At 33.1% G+C, this 17,085-nt stretch overlaps 3 protein-coding genes across 3 annotated transcripts; all 3 read right to left on the bottom strand.

The window, feature by feature from the left end:
• Nucleotides 1–491: 491 nt before the first annotated feature.
• LOC114398353 (putative protease Do-like 14) lies at nucleotides 492–5,180 on the bottom strand. Its single transcript, XM_028360540.1, has 11 exons — nucleotides 5,037–5,180; nucleotides 4,869–4,950; nucleotides 4,519–4,629; nucleotides 4,232–4,408; nucleotides 4,016–4,143; nucleotides 3,118–3,329; nucleotides 2,850–2,931; nucleotides 2,567–2,709; nucleotides 2,196–2,316; nucleotides 1,267–1,359; nucleotides 492–884 (listed from the first exon to the last, which is right to left on the bottom strand). The coding sequence occupies exons 1-11, from the start codon at nucleotides 5,052–5,054 to the stop codon at nucleotides 768–770; spliced, it is 1,284 nt and encodes a 427-aa protein (XP_028216341.1). The 5' UTR covers nucleotides 5,055–5,180; the 3' UTR covers nucleotides 492–767.
• Nucleotides 5,181–10,277: 5,097 nt separating this feature from the next.
• On the bottom strand, nucleotides 10,278–11,292 carry LOC114400506 (probable histone H2A.5). The gene is made up of 2 exons (XM_028362979.1): nucleotides 10,872–11,292; nucleotides 10,278–10,775 (listed from the first exon to the last, which is right to left on the bottom strand). Exons 1-2 carry the CDS (start codon nucleotides 11,064–11,066, stop codon nucleotides 10,536–10,538), a joined length of 435 nt encoding a protein of 144 aa, XP_028218780.1. The 5' UTR covers nucleotides 11,067–11,292; the 3' UTR covers nucleotides 10,278–10,535.
• Nucleotides 11,293–13,261: 1,969 nt separating this feature from the next.
• LOC114399344 (formin-like protein 11) lies at nucleotides 13,262–16,861 on the bottom strand. The gene is made up of 4 exons (XM_028361526.1): nucleotides 15,330–16,861; nucleotides 15,049–15,239; nucleotides 14,516–14,751; nucleotides 13,262–14,111 (listed from the first exon to the last, which is right to left on the bottom strand). The coding sequence occupies exons 1-4, from the start codon at nucleotides 16,565–16,567 to the stop codon at nucleotides 13,401–13,403; spliced, it is 2,376 nt and encodes a 791-aa protein (XP_028217327.1). The 5' UTR covers nucleotides 16,568–16,861; the 3' UTR covers nucleotides 13,262–13,400.
• Between the last annotated feature and the right edge of the window lie 224 nt (nucleotides 16,862–17,085).

The raw sequence follows: 17,085 nt of genomic DNA, 5'->3' as shown, positions 1-17,085 counted from the left end.
ATTTAGGCATTCAGGTTGTTTGAGATTCTTCGTGTTTTGTTTGTTCTTTTGTTTCCAAAATTAATAATAAATATCAATTTCATTTAGATCATCCATAATCTTTCAAAAAGAAATCCATAAAAGGGAAATTTTTACTTTTGGTTCATCATGGGACCATGCTTTTAAATCCCTATATATATTCATTCAAACTGAAAAAAAATCTTGCTATATAGCCTCTTATTCAGCATTCCATGAGCCGACGGGTCCAAACTTTAGCCTCTTAGAAAACGGTAATTGGCATTTTTATTTTGCAATTAACCATCCTATTGGTTTTCATGTGAGCTTCCATGTGACCGGACTGAGAGATAAAATATAAAGTTAATTAAGAGGTTAAAAACTTGAAATAATGCTTCTTCTGAAAGTTTTCTTCCCTAATAATCCTTACCTCAACAACTGACATTAATCCTTTATGCACCCCTGACATAATAAAAGTAATTGTTTTCAACAGAACGTAAGATCATCAAGGATTTAATTTTCCTTTTCCATTGATTCCCCACTTAAACGTATGGGTGCTAATTGAATATTGAATGGTTTGAATTTTGGTAAAATAGGGAAAATAATGGCAAGAATCCAACTTTGAAACAAACAAACCCTGAGATAATCAAATCACAAAAATGGTCTCCATTTCAACATTGTCACTTGCATTTGTTGTAATCAAAATTGAGCTCATCAGCAACCCAGAAATAAACGCATCACAGTTCACAGATTAAAAAAGCATCACCAGTCCTTTACACATCGAGATTGGCTTCCTCCGGGATCACAGTCAAAGTCACCAATTTATCACCCGCTCTTTTTACTAGTACCTTAATGGGCACCCCAACTTTGTCCCCTAATACTTCAATAACCTGCCATAATTTTATATCGTGAAAACAGATTAATAAGCACATCATAAATCATAATGAAGAATAAATTCAAGCGTCCAGGTGCAACAAAGGTATATATAGGCTTTTCATTATAAACACAAGTTATTCGTCCAAAATATACATTACAGTATTACACGTTATTACATTAAATTTATTTACTTTTAAGTCGCTATCAACGAACTCATTTGAATCATGACTAAATTTTAGGGAACAAAGTGTTGGTAAACAAAACTTAACCAACCACTCTAAATACAAGACTTCCAAGAGACAACAAACCATAGTGTCTGTTTTGGCAACCAAGTCTTACCTCAATGACAAAATCAGAATAAAAACTAAAATAACAATATATAAAATACATCATTACCTCCTTTAATCTTTCAACAGGTCTCCCATCGAATTCAATAACAACGTCACCAGGGAAGAAACCTGCACGCTCTCCAGGGGACCTGGGAGTTACCTAACCAAAACCATTGTTTAAGTTCCCTTGTGACAAATAGCTAATTTCAAGTATTCAAATGCTTGTCTTGCATTGATGAGTGCAAAGCATATTGTCCCAGAAAAGAAACGATTATAAACTACAAAAAATTACAACATATAATCTGAATTAAGAGAAAATCAATTCACATGGAGATTTTTACATATTTGACATATTATTGCCGTATCAAAAAGTACAAGTAGTCTCTCCATTCCTTTACTTTTCCATTAACAAAATCCCATCCCCAAAACCTGTGTAAATTTTCCCCGTCTCTAATCAGTAATAACATTAAACATTGTAAGACCCTGATGGTCCTAGTGTTTTAGTGCCTCAGTTTTCTAGTTTACAATTTCTAGTTTGATAGGTTACTATTTCATTATCAATAACTAATACCCAAATTCCACCAAACCTTTCTCTCAGTATCCATCCCTAATTGGAGGCCCAAAAAATTCATGCAAGAGCCATCGCTCAAAAATGCAACTTAATACATCATACGTGTAACAAGCTTGTGGCAGTGTGAACTATGACAAAACACTATGATACTCTCTTCTTAGTAAAGCTGACATCCCAACAAAAGTAAGTGCTAGTCATAAGCCAAAGCATTACCCTCAAAGAGGGCAGAGGAAATTTCAAACTAAAATCCCTTCATTGTTATCACTAACCAGCTTTGCCAACAGTTCTAAAATCAATGTCTCAAACAAAGCATTAAGATTCCATCTAACCTTTACAGCAGCCATCCCTTTGAAAAATTACACACATAAGAACCCAAACGACCACAGAAGTAGGGTATATATAGAAAGGATCAATTAGCAACATACCATTGGTACAAGAATGCCTTTGTTGACATTAGGGAACGAAGGATCTTGCTTTTTAAGCTGCGCAATAATCATCTCATTAAGATCAAGCATCTTTAGCCCAAGCCAAGGCCGTATTACTCTCCTGAACAAACATTAAATAATGCTTATTGATTTAATCCACAATATCACAGAGCCCATCACCACAAGTATGAATTTGACAAAAATATATATAAATCAATATTTGTTTATGGAATTTTAATTATAAAAATGCAAAAAAAAAATTGTAAAAGACTTCCAAGTAATTTAAATTTCTTCTCACAAGGTAAAACATCCTCTAAAGGTCACATGTAACACAAAAGGAAAGCTAACATATTTTACAACAAATAACATACCCACTTTTCTTGAAATGCTCTAAAATTTTACACACGGAATCAATTGGCACAGAAAAACTCAACCCATCAGCAGCGGCCACTTTCATGATGTTAACCCCAATAATTTCTCCATCCATGTTGACAAGAGGCCCTCCAGAATTTCCCTATAGCACAGAAGCAGATAAAAAAGTACAGGCAGACTGAACAGATATTCATGTTAATATTAGTCATTACATCACAAGCAAATCTAGTTGGGTAGCAGGGTAGGTGGGTAAATCAAGGACAGAAAAAGAGGATGGCATACCATATTAATTGCACAATCGGTTTGTAAATACTCTCTTGGCATGCCACTAAAACCCAGATCACTACTTTTGCGGTCAACACAACTGTGCAAAAAATCATACAAGAAATGAATTTTATTAGTCCAAAAGACAATCAGGAGTCTCTTACTTCCCTAAACAATCACACAGCTTTAGCTTCCAAAACGTATCATGTGAAATGGCATAACTTACAACAAAATAACAACAGCCTAAAATAGGGACAACTATTATCGCCTGATTTTTTTCCCACACCTTACAATTCCAGCAGTGACAGTATTCTGAAGAGAAAGTGGACAGCCCATGGCTATTACCCAATCCCCTGGACGTAGCCTACTTGACGAACCAAATTTAGCTTCTGGCAGTGGGGTTTCAGAATTAATCTTCAAAATAGCAACATCTGAATGCAGGTCAGCATTTATGACTTTCCCCTCAAATGTTCTTCCATCTTGCAAAGTAACTTCAATCTGTAGTACAGTATATATATTAAGATCAACCATTAGTTGTAACTTATAAGACCTGGAAACAAGTGTCCATACTCCAGAGTCAGTCATGATTACATTGATACATGTCTGATGTCTTCATGGAGCAAAAAACTAACAAGAATGGAAAAATAATATGCCATATATACAAAAGCTTGCATACGAATAGTCTAAAATAATATTCAAGTTAAGAATATCAAGAACCAATCATTCAGCCAAGCAACTACAGCCTACAGCAAGAAGCCTACAACTTAATGCATTATACTTGAGTAATAAATCATCATATATGCATGTTAATGACCTGAAGTGTTTTTTGCAATACCAAGGTATTGCAAATAAATGAAGGAATCATTTCTATTCAGTTGTGTAGGTAATCAAAACTAAGAGAGCTACAACTTAGGAATGCCCTATTTTGTCAAAAATAGATCAACGAAGTTTCGAACCATGACCTAGAAAATTGTACCATCCAAAGCCACAAACCAAGGGCAGTAACACCTTCAACTTAACACTACATTAAACAAAACAAAAACACTATCATTCTAGCTTCAAGCTGGTTTTGTGTAAATACACTTTAGGAATATCCAACTTCAACAGGATGTCACATTTGCATCATAGAAAGGAATAACAAATCTACAAACATAATAACATATTGCCCTGGCATGTAGACAAACCTTCCCTTTGGACGAACCTCTAGTGCCTAGAAAATCAACCACAACATGAGCAGCTGTCAGGATTGTTCCATCCTTGTTGATGATTGTTCCAGAACCTATACTCTTTCCGCTAGTAATACCAAAAAAATCTACAAGGTGGATAATTAATCCTCAGAGTCAACTCAAAGGAACATGAAAATTAAAACATTAAAAGTTAAAAGATACCAATGCAGATACCTTGTGGAATTGCAATATTAACAACAGCAGGACCAACTTTAGCAGCTGCATTTGCAATAGTATCTTTGCCAAAACAATCATGTGGCTTAGACTCATCACCAGCAGCCGCAGAAGCTTCCTTAGATACACCAGACGATGGAACCGGACTAACTCTATAAGAATAGAGCAGACGCATTCCTACATGATTTCATCTCTATATGCATTACAGACATGCACACATAGACATATATATATATATATATATATATATATATATATACCAAGTTCAAAACAAAGTAAGGACAGACCAAATTGGTCGGGAAAAGGTAAAGGTTGAGGAGACAAATCACGCAACACAGGACATGTCAACCATAGGGAATTCTGCAATGGCTCAGGGACCCGCAATGCAACCGAAGCTCCTATGTTTGAAGCCACGTTAGCAGAACATCAATGTTACATCCAGTAAAATGCAAAAAGGCATTTTCAGTTTACTAATCAGCAACCCAATAAAGTAGCATTAATGGAAAGTGCAAAACAAGAGAATTAAAATAGTTGATCTACAAAGAACAAAGTTGATACGAGAATGCTGCAAGAGACCACATATACTGCATATTTGAAATATTACATAAATATTAAAGGGTTTTGGTTAGGAGCTCACTAAAACGAGCACTGTCATTAGAGCACAACAGAGTAGAACCAAAAGCCGCGGTCCCCACAGCTCCAAAACGCCCAAATCGTCTCTGCCACACATTCCATCTCCCATTGAGACATTACAAACGATTCAATCGGACAAATAGCCAATGCATAGAGAGAGTAGTAATCATACCAGGAAACAACAACTCATGACAGGCGAATGGTTTAATCTTTCACATCCTTTCGCCAAAACAAGAACTGAAAACAATACAAAACATGGTCCAAACCCAAAGTTAGGGTAACAAGTAAACCACCGGCCCCAATACGCCAAGCCCAAAAGAGCCCATGACCCAATAACAATGACATCAGATACTCAACAGTGGAGAAAACTTTAACTCGCTTTAATTTTGTTACTAGATTTACACGTCCGTTGGTCCGCTTCGTCCGCAAATGTTTTTACAAATACGTGTTCCTTTCCTGTTATTTTCTTTCTCTTCTCAAATTTTCTGTTGTTATTTAGGTAATGTATCAACAATATAGGATAGTTGAAGTCATATCATGACTCATAATTAATTTATTTAAAACATAAATAAAAATAACTTATAAATTTTGATAATTTTATCTTATTTAATCACAAAATTATGATAATAAATTTATTATTTTTTATAACCAATTTTTTATAAGTTATGAATGATTTATGATAACAAAACTTTAACAAAATAAAGAGTGAGAGATACGAAGCGTAATGTTTGTCATTAAAATCATTGAAGTTTAAACTTTAAAGTTTAAACGCTTCTTCTATTGTGTTTCAAACTAAAATATGTTGTTTGAATAATAATTATATATACTTCAAAATTTAATCTAAGGGTTGATTAAGATCCCAATCCTAGTTACTAAGGGGCAGTTATTAACATTCGTAAATATCATTATGAGTGTAGATATATGAAACATTCATTCAAGTCGTCTCTGTTTTTTTGTTTGCATTTCATAATATACTACTTTATATAAGAATGAATATTTTATATAAAAGCATGTTAAATGTTTGTTGAGACTGAAATTAAGCATAAACAACTGGAAAGTTGTTCAGATACAACAAAATATTAAACACAAAATAATGTCTCCTAAAGCTACTCAGTATCATCCCAATGCAGTTGAAGCCATATAATTGGACTGACCATTAATTTATTAAGAAATAAATGAAAATAGCTTATTATAAACTTTGATAATTTTACATTATTCAATTATAATTAATTAATGAATAAAATGTACACAAATTATGTTGTTATTTAATCACAAAGTTGTTATAATAAATTTATTATTTTTTATAATAATTTTTTAATAAGTTATCCTGAGAAAAAATTATGACTGATTAATGATACAAAAAATTTAACAAATAAAATAAAAAGTAAGAGATATGAAAAGAATAATAATAAAATATCACATAATTGTTATGAGTTATTTTATCACAACATTTAAGAGGGTTATGCACTTTTTTCAATGCATGTCAATTGTGAGTCTCACCAACAAATATTTTATCCATCAATTAAGAAGTAGTTGATTTCTTAAAAAAAAAAAAGTAGTTGATAAGAAATCAAACTTTTCAATAAAATTTCATATAAAATTTCTTATACTACTACATTATTTTATCCATAAATTATTCTAAAAGTAGTGACAGGGTTTTTGAAAACTATGTTGGCGGTAGAGGTCAAGCTTTTTTTGTCTTTATCATGTATTAAAACTTTTAATTCATTACTCTTGATAGTGCAACATAGACATTATGGGAATAATCACATGGTTGGCTAGTCTGGTAACAATTAATCTAGTCTCATTACAAAGGCCTTCACTTTAACGTAAGTTTATTAACAGCATAATGGTTGATCCAACATTAAGTTTCATAGAATGATTTGATGTACCCGATGTTGTCAATGAATTGAAAAATTCAGTCGCTAGTGAGTTAAAATGACAATTGTTTATGATTTTTGATTTCTCTATTGAATCGGAACTTAGATATTCTATATGTTCATCTATGACCATGTTAGAAATAGATAGATGAAAGGTAGATTTTAGTTTCCCATATATTAGAAAAATAACATGGTTAAATAATTTTAATTTTTTTGCTGCATGACAGTTACGTGTAGATTGATAATAATCAAATGATGGAACTTTAAAATATTCATATATGATTGATATCTAAAACCACCAATGGGGGATAACTTGCACAGGCTATCTTTTTTTTTTTTTTCGTTTCTTCGATCTTAGATGGGACAAAAAGAGAATGCCATTTTAACTATGACAAAACCACTGCAGTGCACACTAAGCAAGCGCCACCACACGTGGTCTACACCTCCTCCAATTTAACAGTGACAAAACCACTCCAGTGCATAGTAAGCAAGAAAGCCTCCGTGACCTTTGTGCTTTGATAATTTTCTATTTTAAACCAAAAAGCCATAAAACAAAAAAGCTAACCGGTGTCATCAAATAAAGTGAGGTAAAAAAACGTAATCTCCCTAGACTACTCATTTTTATTAATGTAACTAAAAAGACATATTTGACAAATAATAATAACTTCTTGAAAAAAAAGTAAATAAACATAATGAAAAGAAATATCAATGGACGTAAATTTGACGGTTATTTTAGATTGCTTGATCTAACTCACCTGCAACTCATTGAAAAGTGGGAAGTAATTATTTAAATTATGTGAAGGCGGACTCACTATTCAAAGTATGAAAAAAATAACCATGAATATGCATTAATTAATATTTATAAAAGCTAAAAAGTTTGTCAAAAATGATCATTAATATGTAAATGTAACTGAAAAGACATATTTGACATATAATAATAACTTCTTGAAAAAAGTAAATAAGCATAATGAAAATAAATATCAATGCATGTAAATTTGATGGTTATTTTAAGCGGCTTGATGTAACTGTGTTGAAGTCATTGGGAAGTGAAAAATAAATTTTCAAATTATGTCAAAGCGGACTCACTATTCAAAGTATGAGAAGTTGAGAAAGTAGGTAGAATGCACGCATGTAATGTAATAAAAATAACAATGAATATGCATTAATTAATATTTATAGAAGCTAGAAAGTTTACCAAAGATGATCATTAATATGTAAATGCAACTGAAAAAATAGATAGGTAAATAAGTAAATAAGCAAAATTTTCAAAGTATGGAAAGTTGGAAAGATAGGTACAATGCACGGGTGTAATGTAATAAAAATAACAATGGATATGCATTAATTAATATTTATAAAAGTTGAAAAGTCTGTCAAAGATGATCATTAATATGTAAATGTAATTGAAAAAACATATTTGACAGATAATAATAACTTCTTGAAAAAAGTAAATAAGCATAATGAAAAGAAATATCACCCATTAGAAGGTAAGTTGTGGGGATCACTAAGTTTTGCCTCAACACAAAAACATATGATTCATGCAAATTCCACATTAAAATCTAACTAAAATTTATAAAAACCAGCAAAGGAAAATCTAATACAACAAAATGCACAATTATCATATTCATAGGTATGAACGCACTTATGCAGCAAACCTTTCAAACCCCTTTAAATTAAGCTAGAGAAAGAAGCTTACAACCTCAAAAATCAAACGCATAGATCAAAATAAAATTTTAAAAGCTTACTAAACCACATACCTGTTGGCAAGACCATTGACAACTACTTTAGGGAGTTATCAACAATTTCCAAGTTTTCTTCCCTAATCCTTTTTATTTATTTTTTGATTAACAAATGAAAAAACTATAAAAGAACACAAAATATGGTTTCAGAACAAAAATCGAGAGTCGAGAATTGAAAAGGGTAATTAATCGCAAACCTTGATTTAGAGATCGTTATAGAAGGGTAGATTGATTGAAGATGTTTCTGGAAATACGGGGCTTAAACTGAGCGTTGAGTTTCGTTTATATTGGTGGCCTTCACTTCTTGACATTAAGTGAATATATGAACCAAGTAGCCAATATCTTAGCATTTGAGTAAAGCCTTCAAAACCTAACATTAAGTATTCATTCATCCCCAAACACATCATCGTACAGAATAACCTCAAAAAAGGATAAAAACTTTTCAAAACTTATATTTGAAGCATAAGGCTCACTTAGACATCTTCTAAGATATAGGAAATCTTAGCATTCGTCATCACAACATAAAAAAGGGCCTTCAGCTAGAGACTACATAATAACAATAATTAAACAAAACCAAAAAAATAACACAAACTAAGAGAGAGTAGAAAGATGACATGTGTTTGTTTAAAACTTCATTTTTTTGCTCCACTCAACAAAGTAGCAATTTATTTTGTGTTTGTTTAAAAAAAATTTGAAATTTAGGGATAAAAATATTGAATCTTAAGTATCCATGAATCTGTTTCAGCGGTTATTTAAAAAAATTAAAACTTTTGGGGTAAAAATGTTGAATCTCAAGTACATATGAAGATTGAAAGTTACAAAGTCAAAATAGAAAATAAAGACTTGCAAGTAGTAGAGAAGATATCAGGAACCTCAAAGATGATGACTTTCTTGTAGCCAAAGCTCTCCTAGACAAACATAAGAGATATCAACATTCACTCTTGTCATCACAACATAAAAAAGGATCTCCAGCTAGAGCCTACATAATAATAACAAAAATAATAATTAAACAAAACTAAAAAAATAACACAAACTAAGAGAGAGTAGAAAGAAGACTTGTGCTTGTTTAAAACTTCATTTGTTTGCCCTACTTAATAAAACAACAATTTATTTTTTGTGCTTGTTTAAAAAAATTGAAATTTAAGGATAAAAGTGTTAAATCTCAAGTACCTATGAATCTGTTTCAGTTCATTTTCTACGCTTCTTTAAAAAAAATTGAAACTTTGGAGTAAAAATTCTAAATCTCAAGTTCCCATGAAAATTTAAAGTTACAAAGTTAAAAAAGAAAATAAAGACTGCAAGTAGTAAAAAGGCACTAGAGACCTCAAAGATAACAACTTTCTTGCAGTCAATTGTGTTCTACCCACATAATCCAAATATAAAAAAAAAAAAAGAGAAAAAAAATAGAAGAAGGAAGAAAGAAGCAACCAAAATCCTATAACAGAAGCAGAAAGGCTCCACATGATACATGGAGAGAGAAACTCAAAGACAAAAAATAATTTCATGAGAAAAACACTTGTCAATAAACAAAAATTAATTCAAATTTTTTAAAATCCCTACTTTGCCAACTATAGGAGTACACAAGTCGAACAAAGAAGTGAGGATAAAAATGTATTTTCATTAAACTACTCCTTTATATTAGACATATCAGATTTGACAATAATGCCCAGAATCATTTTTAATGATGAAATCCATACAATTGACAATTGGTCATATCCCTTACATTGCAAGTAAGCCACCACTTAAAGGCTTAAACAATAAATTTAGCAGGATACAAACGCAGCAAGTTAGATAATAAATAAATAAAACCGGCAAGTAAATGAAAAAGGCTTCTTCCATACACGAATTGGCAACCCACTACATTTAACATCATATTCAGCCATCGATGGGGTGACCAAAAAAGCAAAAAAGCGAACACCTGGCGCTAAATTACACCATCATACTTCACCTAACCTAAGAACTATATATATATATATATGGTAATGTTACCAACCCCTACCCCCCCCCCCCCCCCAAAAAAAAAAAAAAACGATAAGCCTTTACAAAATGAAACTTCTATTTCTTCTTAGGAGATTTGGGGGACTTAGGAGTAGAGGACTTCTCAGAAGGCGCAGTGGTACTCTTCTTAGGCAACAAAACCGGGTTAATGTTCGGCAACACTCCACCGCTAGCAATAGTCACACCTTGAAGCAGTTTCCCCAGCTCATCATCATTCCTCACCGCCAGCAACACGTGCCTAGGGTTAATCCTATTCTTCTTGTTGTCACGTGCAGCGTTCCCGGCCAGCTCCAACACCTGCATTTCGAAAATTCCACCGTAAGCATTGATTAATTTGATATAATTTAACTGTTAACGAGAAGAGGATGAATCGAATCGTGAAATTATCATTACTTCTGCGGCGAGATATTCGAGAACGGCGGCGAGATAAATGGGAGCGCCGGTGCCAAGGCGGCGAGAGTAACGGCCTTTCTTCAAGTACCTGGCGACGCGGCTGACGGGGAATTGGAGGCCAGCTTTGATGGATTTGGAAACGGACTTCTTCCTGTCACCTCTTCTTCCAGCAGCGCCTTTGGGTGGGGCTTCCATTGCTGATCCGAGAAACGAGCGAAACGGTTTGTTTCGGAGGAAATGCGAGAAACCAGTTTTGCTTTTTCTATTTCTTTCAATGTTTTTGTAGCAGTGTAAGCCGAATGAGAGGGAACGTGGGATAAATACTACGAGGATATGACAAATGCTAGATATCCCGGTTGTCTCTAGGGGCGGATCGGACGGCTGGGATCGTGCCACGCTGGCGATCCGTGGCTTTCAGATTCTACAGCCTAGAGGATGTTGTTGAAGCTGCTTTGATTGCATCATTGGATGATTAATCGGACGGCTGCATGTTTTGCCACGCTGGCAATCCGTGTGTTTGCGTTTGTGGGATCCGACGGTGTTTTTTCCTATTGGCTAAATACGGAATCACATTTGCATAGATGAAGGAAATCGGATGGTTAACAATTATTTTTAAAATCGCTCCATTTGCATAATGCCAACTGCTTTTGTATTGTTGTTATCCACACCTTTAGGCGTATGGTAAGGGAAAAACTGAGTTTTATGGGAATCTTCATTTAAGAATCTAAGTTTCTTATATGTTTAGTATCAGTTTTAAAAAAATTACTACATTAAAAATATCATTTTATATTAATATGATAAATAATTAAAAAAACAAATAAAAATATCAATGAAACTCTTCAATTTCTAAAAAAATTATCAAAATATTTCCTATAGTCAAACAAATTCTTGTTTATATGAAACATGATTTTTATAATTCATAATTTTCCGACATAAAAAAACTTTTCTTTCTCCTATCAAGTATCAAACACCTCCTTCCGCGTTTCCATTAAAAATAAAAATCATCTAACACAGATCCGAAATAATCCAAATTAAAAATTAAAAATCAAACTAAACCAATACTTTTTAATTTAATTTAATTGGTTTATGGTTAAACCATGCCATTTGATTTAATTTGTGGTTGGTGTCACTGGAACCAAATCACATCGAACATAACCACAATTATCTCACGTTATAGTAGTAAAATTTATAGTTATATATAATAATTTATAATATTTATATTATTTATTTTAATACTTTTATTTCTTTATTTTGATAATAAAAACTAGAAGGTCCATACTATTAATTTAATGTTTCTAAAAAAATATTATTTCAAAAATGACAATCACCTATTTTCTTTTTATCTATTTCATGACATTTTTATGGTAATGCTTTAATAATTATTAGAAAAACAAAGATTATTCAAACTAAATAAATCTTAATTAATTAATTATAATTAACATTGAGTACTATAAAATATCATGTACGATATTGATAAAAGAAGTCCTGCAGAAAACCATGTAATGTTTCTTGTTGAGAATCTGAGAGTTTATGATTTTGTTTTACCTTTCACTGTTATGGTTGATGTAACATTGAAATTGTTTATTTGAAAGATTATATTTTTCCCCCTAATTTAAGGGATTACAAAAATATAATTAAATCATTTTGATATATATATTTATACGACTAAATTAGTTTTGTTCTCCTCTAATTTATTTTTTACGTTTAAATAGTTGTTTCATTTTTTTGATTCTATTTCATCATTTAATTTTTAAAATTAATTCAATTTAGTCCTTTATTTTTTTTATCAATTTGGTTTCCTAATTTTTAAAATCAGTTCAATTTAGTTTCAATGTCTAAATTAATTTAAGTGGTCTTGTCATTTAAATATGATCTTTTTCATCTAAATATGTGTTTTGTGATAGTTTAAAATCTATTATTAAATGATTTTAAATAATCATAAAATATGTTTTATTAATACAGTTTGATTCAAGATAGGATCCAATTGAATCGATTTTAAAAATTAGAAAACTAAATCGAACCTAAAAAATAGATTAGAGGATCAATAAACTAATTTAACCTATATGTATACATATACTAATTTTTTTGAAAAATGAGTAAAAACTAAAAAGTTATGACTAATAATATAGAAACATTTCCTAAACCTTTTTTTATCACATCATATCACCTTATTTGTATCTATTTTTTTCTTATTAAGTATCATTTATTGTTGGGATGAACATTGATGATTTTTCAAATAATATATAAGTAAACACTCCATTAACATTATATCTTATTTTTCATAGACAAATATTAATGGTTAGTTTTATTATTTATTATGTATTCATAACAATTTTTTCTCTTCTTATTACATCATATCATTTATCATCCTTATATATATATTTTTTCTCTAATGCCACGCCAGCTATTGTTTGGGTTGTGCATTGATAATTTTCATATATACACGCACATTCCTAAACATGATGTTTACATTCAAATGATCAAATTGTAACCATGATTCGAAAACATTTAAACACACAACGAGATTCTCTACTCTATCCGAATGGTGCGAGGTGATTTCGTAGACCTTTTAAGCTCATTGCAAACGTTATCTACCATCTCCAGAAAGTCCCTCACGATCACAAAGATTCGAAGTGGATTCGACTCTTCTTTACTCACATCCCCATGAAAATACTCAGTTATTTCTTTGACACGAGCCATGACTCTCCCTTCATCTCCTTGCAAGTCCCGTACCTTTCTCTCTGCATAATTCAAAAACCACTTCATAGAAATGACAAAGCTCTCACTCTTTTCATCCTCACACAACAGACCCTTTACTAGGTTCTCCATGTTAGCCACTCCACTTGATAGGTTTGAGATGGAACTTGCAAGAACATCCAAGTCAATTGTAGCTGTCTTCTTAACATTGCATAACTCGGCACTCAGACCAGAAACAAGTTCTAGTCCTATTCTCTTATAATCTTCTTCCTTCTCTTCTTCTGTTCTGTTTTCACTTGTTTTCCCCATGATCCTCTCTGAAGCTTTGATTCCTTCTGAGCGAACAATCTCCTGAACAAAGAAATGGAGCAAGGTGGTTTTACCATCTGTTCCTTTAACATCAGCTAGCTTCAGAAGGGCGTCGAGTTTGAAGGCTCTGGCACCTCCCCTGATTGTTCCAACGTTCATGCGATTTCCTGTTTTGAGCACTGCTTCGAGCAATTTCAAGAAGAACCTGCTTGACCTTAGTTCCTTGCACGCTTCCTGGTGTCACAAAAACCACAATGTGGTAAATGAAAAAAAGAGTTCTAGCAATACACTCTCTGACACAAGAAATTATTGTTTAGTCTGGATCAAAATTCATGTAGTACATAACGAGTTTTTCGATTTACGAAAAGAGTTAATAAAACTCACATAAAAATTGACTCAGACCAGTCACTGATTATACAATAATTTCTTCTCGAACACACTTCTTTTAAGTTATAACACATTATATGTGGTTAAAATTTCACGAGTGAGGATTTGTTAAACAGGAAGTAAGACCTACATGACTACATCGTTTGGTGATTTTTAATAAATTTCTGTCAATAACAAAAACTATGCAACGAGCTGCTTTCAAAGGGTGTTAAATTGTTCTTTCAAAGGGTGTTAAATTGTTCAGTGGCTACCTCTAGCGTTGAAAAAGAGTTTCTGAGGTGAACTACTTCATCTTCGAAAGTCTCTCTGTAAAGCATGGCTTCCACTCGTTGAAAGGCAAATGGTACGCTAAGCATTGCTCTCACAAACTTTTCAGCAGACCCTAGTTCATTGATATCTGCTTTGTAGCTTAAGAGCTTAGCCTCTTCTTCCTTCGTGGGTACCATTTTCACCAGTGCCTCTAGTTGTTCCAAAGACAAGCCTTTCCCTGCACTTTTTTTCCAATTATTTAATATTCGACTTAGCAACATTAATTAATTCTATCATTAACTTTATGCTTAGCATATATATAGTTTAAATGAGCATGCATGTTGTGTTGGCGAAAACATTAGTGGTCAGAACATAAATTATAATTGCATATTTAATTTTGAGTGTGTGATGCTAAATCTTTTCGAGTTTGAGGACTATTATCATTTCTAACGCAGACATCGAATAAGAATGTTCCTTCCAGTTTTTTTTTTTTTTTTTTTAATGTCGGCAAATGTTTATAATATAGGACCTTTACCTAGTATCAGGGCTTCGCATATTTGTTCAGCTGTGGTATTTAGAGCTTTCGAGAGAATTGCTATGTTTTGAAACCGTTTTGGCTCAAGTACATGCTTGCTTGGAGACGGGGTTTTGCTCTTGGTTTCGTCGTTCTTCATTGAGTTTTGTAAATTGTAGCCAAAGAGTGACTCGATCATTACCTCGTCCAACCTGGTTGAAATTCATCATGTGCTTAAACTGTGAAATTAAAGCAGATAGAGAGCAGATATTAAATTGTTAAAATTTTGAGAAAAAACTTACTCAAATGAGCTTGTTCGTAGCTTATCCCACACCATTGTTCGATCTGGCGTGGCTCTTACTTTGTCCCAGTGAAGTGGTTTGAGTTTTGGCAGTGGAGAACTTCCACCCTTACCTTGAGGAAGTGGAGAAGGTGGAGTTTTGATTGCACTGTTAATGTTTCCTTTCAAAAATGGAGGTGGACACGGTGGGGGAGGAATGCTAGGTTGACAAGTTTCAAGCTTCTTTTGCTCTTCCTGTTTTGGAATGCATGGTGATTGTGACTGGTTTGGTTTTACCTTTGTAGTTGAATTCTGAGGGGAGCAAGGAAATTGATTTGTTGAAGAGATTGAATTTCTAGGAGAGAGAGACAGTGTTTCTGTTTCACTTATTGATGAATGTGTATCAAAACACGAATGAAAACTTTCGCTGTCTGATGAAAGGCTATGGCATCCTTGAAGAACAGTTTTCTCTCCAGAGGAAGCTTTGCCACCACCATCATATTCCAAATCCTCATGGACAGAGAGAATTTCCTTTGTGGAAGAACTACTAGTGCTAACCTTGTCATATTCTTCTCGATGCAACACTTTCTTCTCATAAATTGTGCGTTGTTGTGAACAATGGCTTGAAGTGCTGCTATTTTGTGTTCCACAAGTTTGTTTCAAACAAGTGAGATAAATCAGATCAGGGGCAGAGTTTAAACTCACATTGCTTGATGGATTTTGGTACGTAGACGTACCTCCTGTTCTTTCGTTCTTACTGAAGAGTGGCATTGTCCTATTGGGTTTCCTTTTCTGATTTCTGAATTTCTTGCAAACACATACACACCCAAGTGCACAAATTAAGGTAGCAACTCCACCAGGTACTACAACAGCTACTAGTGTTGTTCTTTTTGCCCTGCCTCTATCTTTTTGTAGAATCTTGTGAAGTGGCATGTTCCTATGTGGGTGATAGGAATGAGGTTGCACATGCAGCTCCGGAGCCGGAACCGGAGCCTCAGCTTCGGTGTTGGGTGACAGAGAAGGTGAGAGGGACTCAAAGTCAGAGTTAGCAACCTTATAGCATGGTCTTCTTGTGTTGAACATGTTGAGTCCAAGCAAAAGTCTGAAGTTTTCCACAATGGGAGTTTGCTTGTTGTCATTCTCATCCATTCCTGAGATTTTCTCAATCTGATTTTCATTTCCTGCTGCATTTTGCAATGTTAGGAATATCAATATGGTAATGATGAATATCATGCTGTGAGCCTGAGAATCAAGACCCATTTTCTGTCAACCAAAAGTTCTCTCTCTCAAGACATCAATGCACCTTTTCCCTCTTTAAAATCTGTTTTTTTTTTTTCTTTTTGTTCCATTTACTTTTTCTAGGAGGGAAAACAAGACTTGTTATTTGGGTGAAGAAGATCCAGAACTGTATCTTTAATGCTACTCCAAGGAATCCCTGAATCTGGTAGTTGTTGTTGTATTGCTCCTTCTTTACTTCCTAATTAGGGAACTCAATCCCTTCTCAGTTCTCACCATAATCAATTCAACCCTATATATCCACAACATAACAGTACTGTTAATGCATAACAGTGTGAAAACCTTCCCACTGGACCACTACCTTGACTTAATGCTTTTGTCTTGTTTTTTTTTTTAAAGCTATTTTGTCATAAAGTAAATGGGAGCTACTCACTAATTCTCTTGCTCGTCGTGATCAAACACCGTGGCCTACTCTCTTTTTCTTAGTGTTAAATTCAGGATCAAAAAAGTACAATACCTGATAATTTGAGTCATGATCATTG

The sequence above is a fragment of the Glycine soja genome, chromosome 19, assembly GCF_004193775.1.
Source record: "Glycine soja cultivar W05 chromosome 19, ASM419377v2, whole genome shotgun sequence".
NCBI classification, from domain to species: Eukaryota; Viridiplantae; Streptophyta; class Magnoliopsida; order Fabales; family Fabaceae; genus Glycine; species Glycine soja.
The sequence above is the reverse complement of the archived record's forward strand: the minus strand, read 5'-3'. Positions and strand labels throughout refer to the sequence as shown.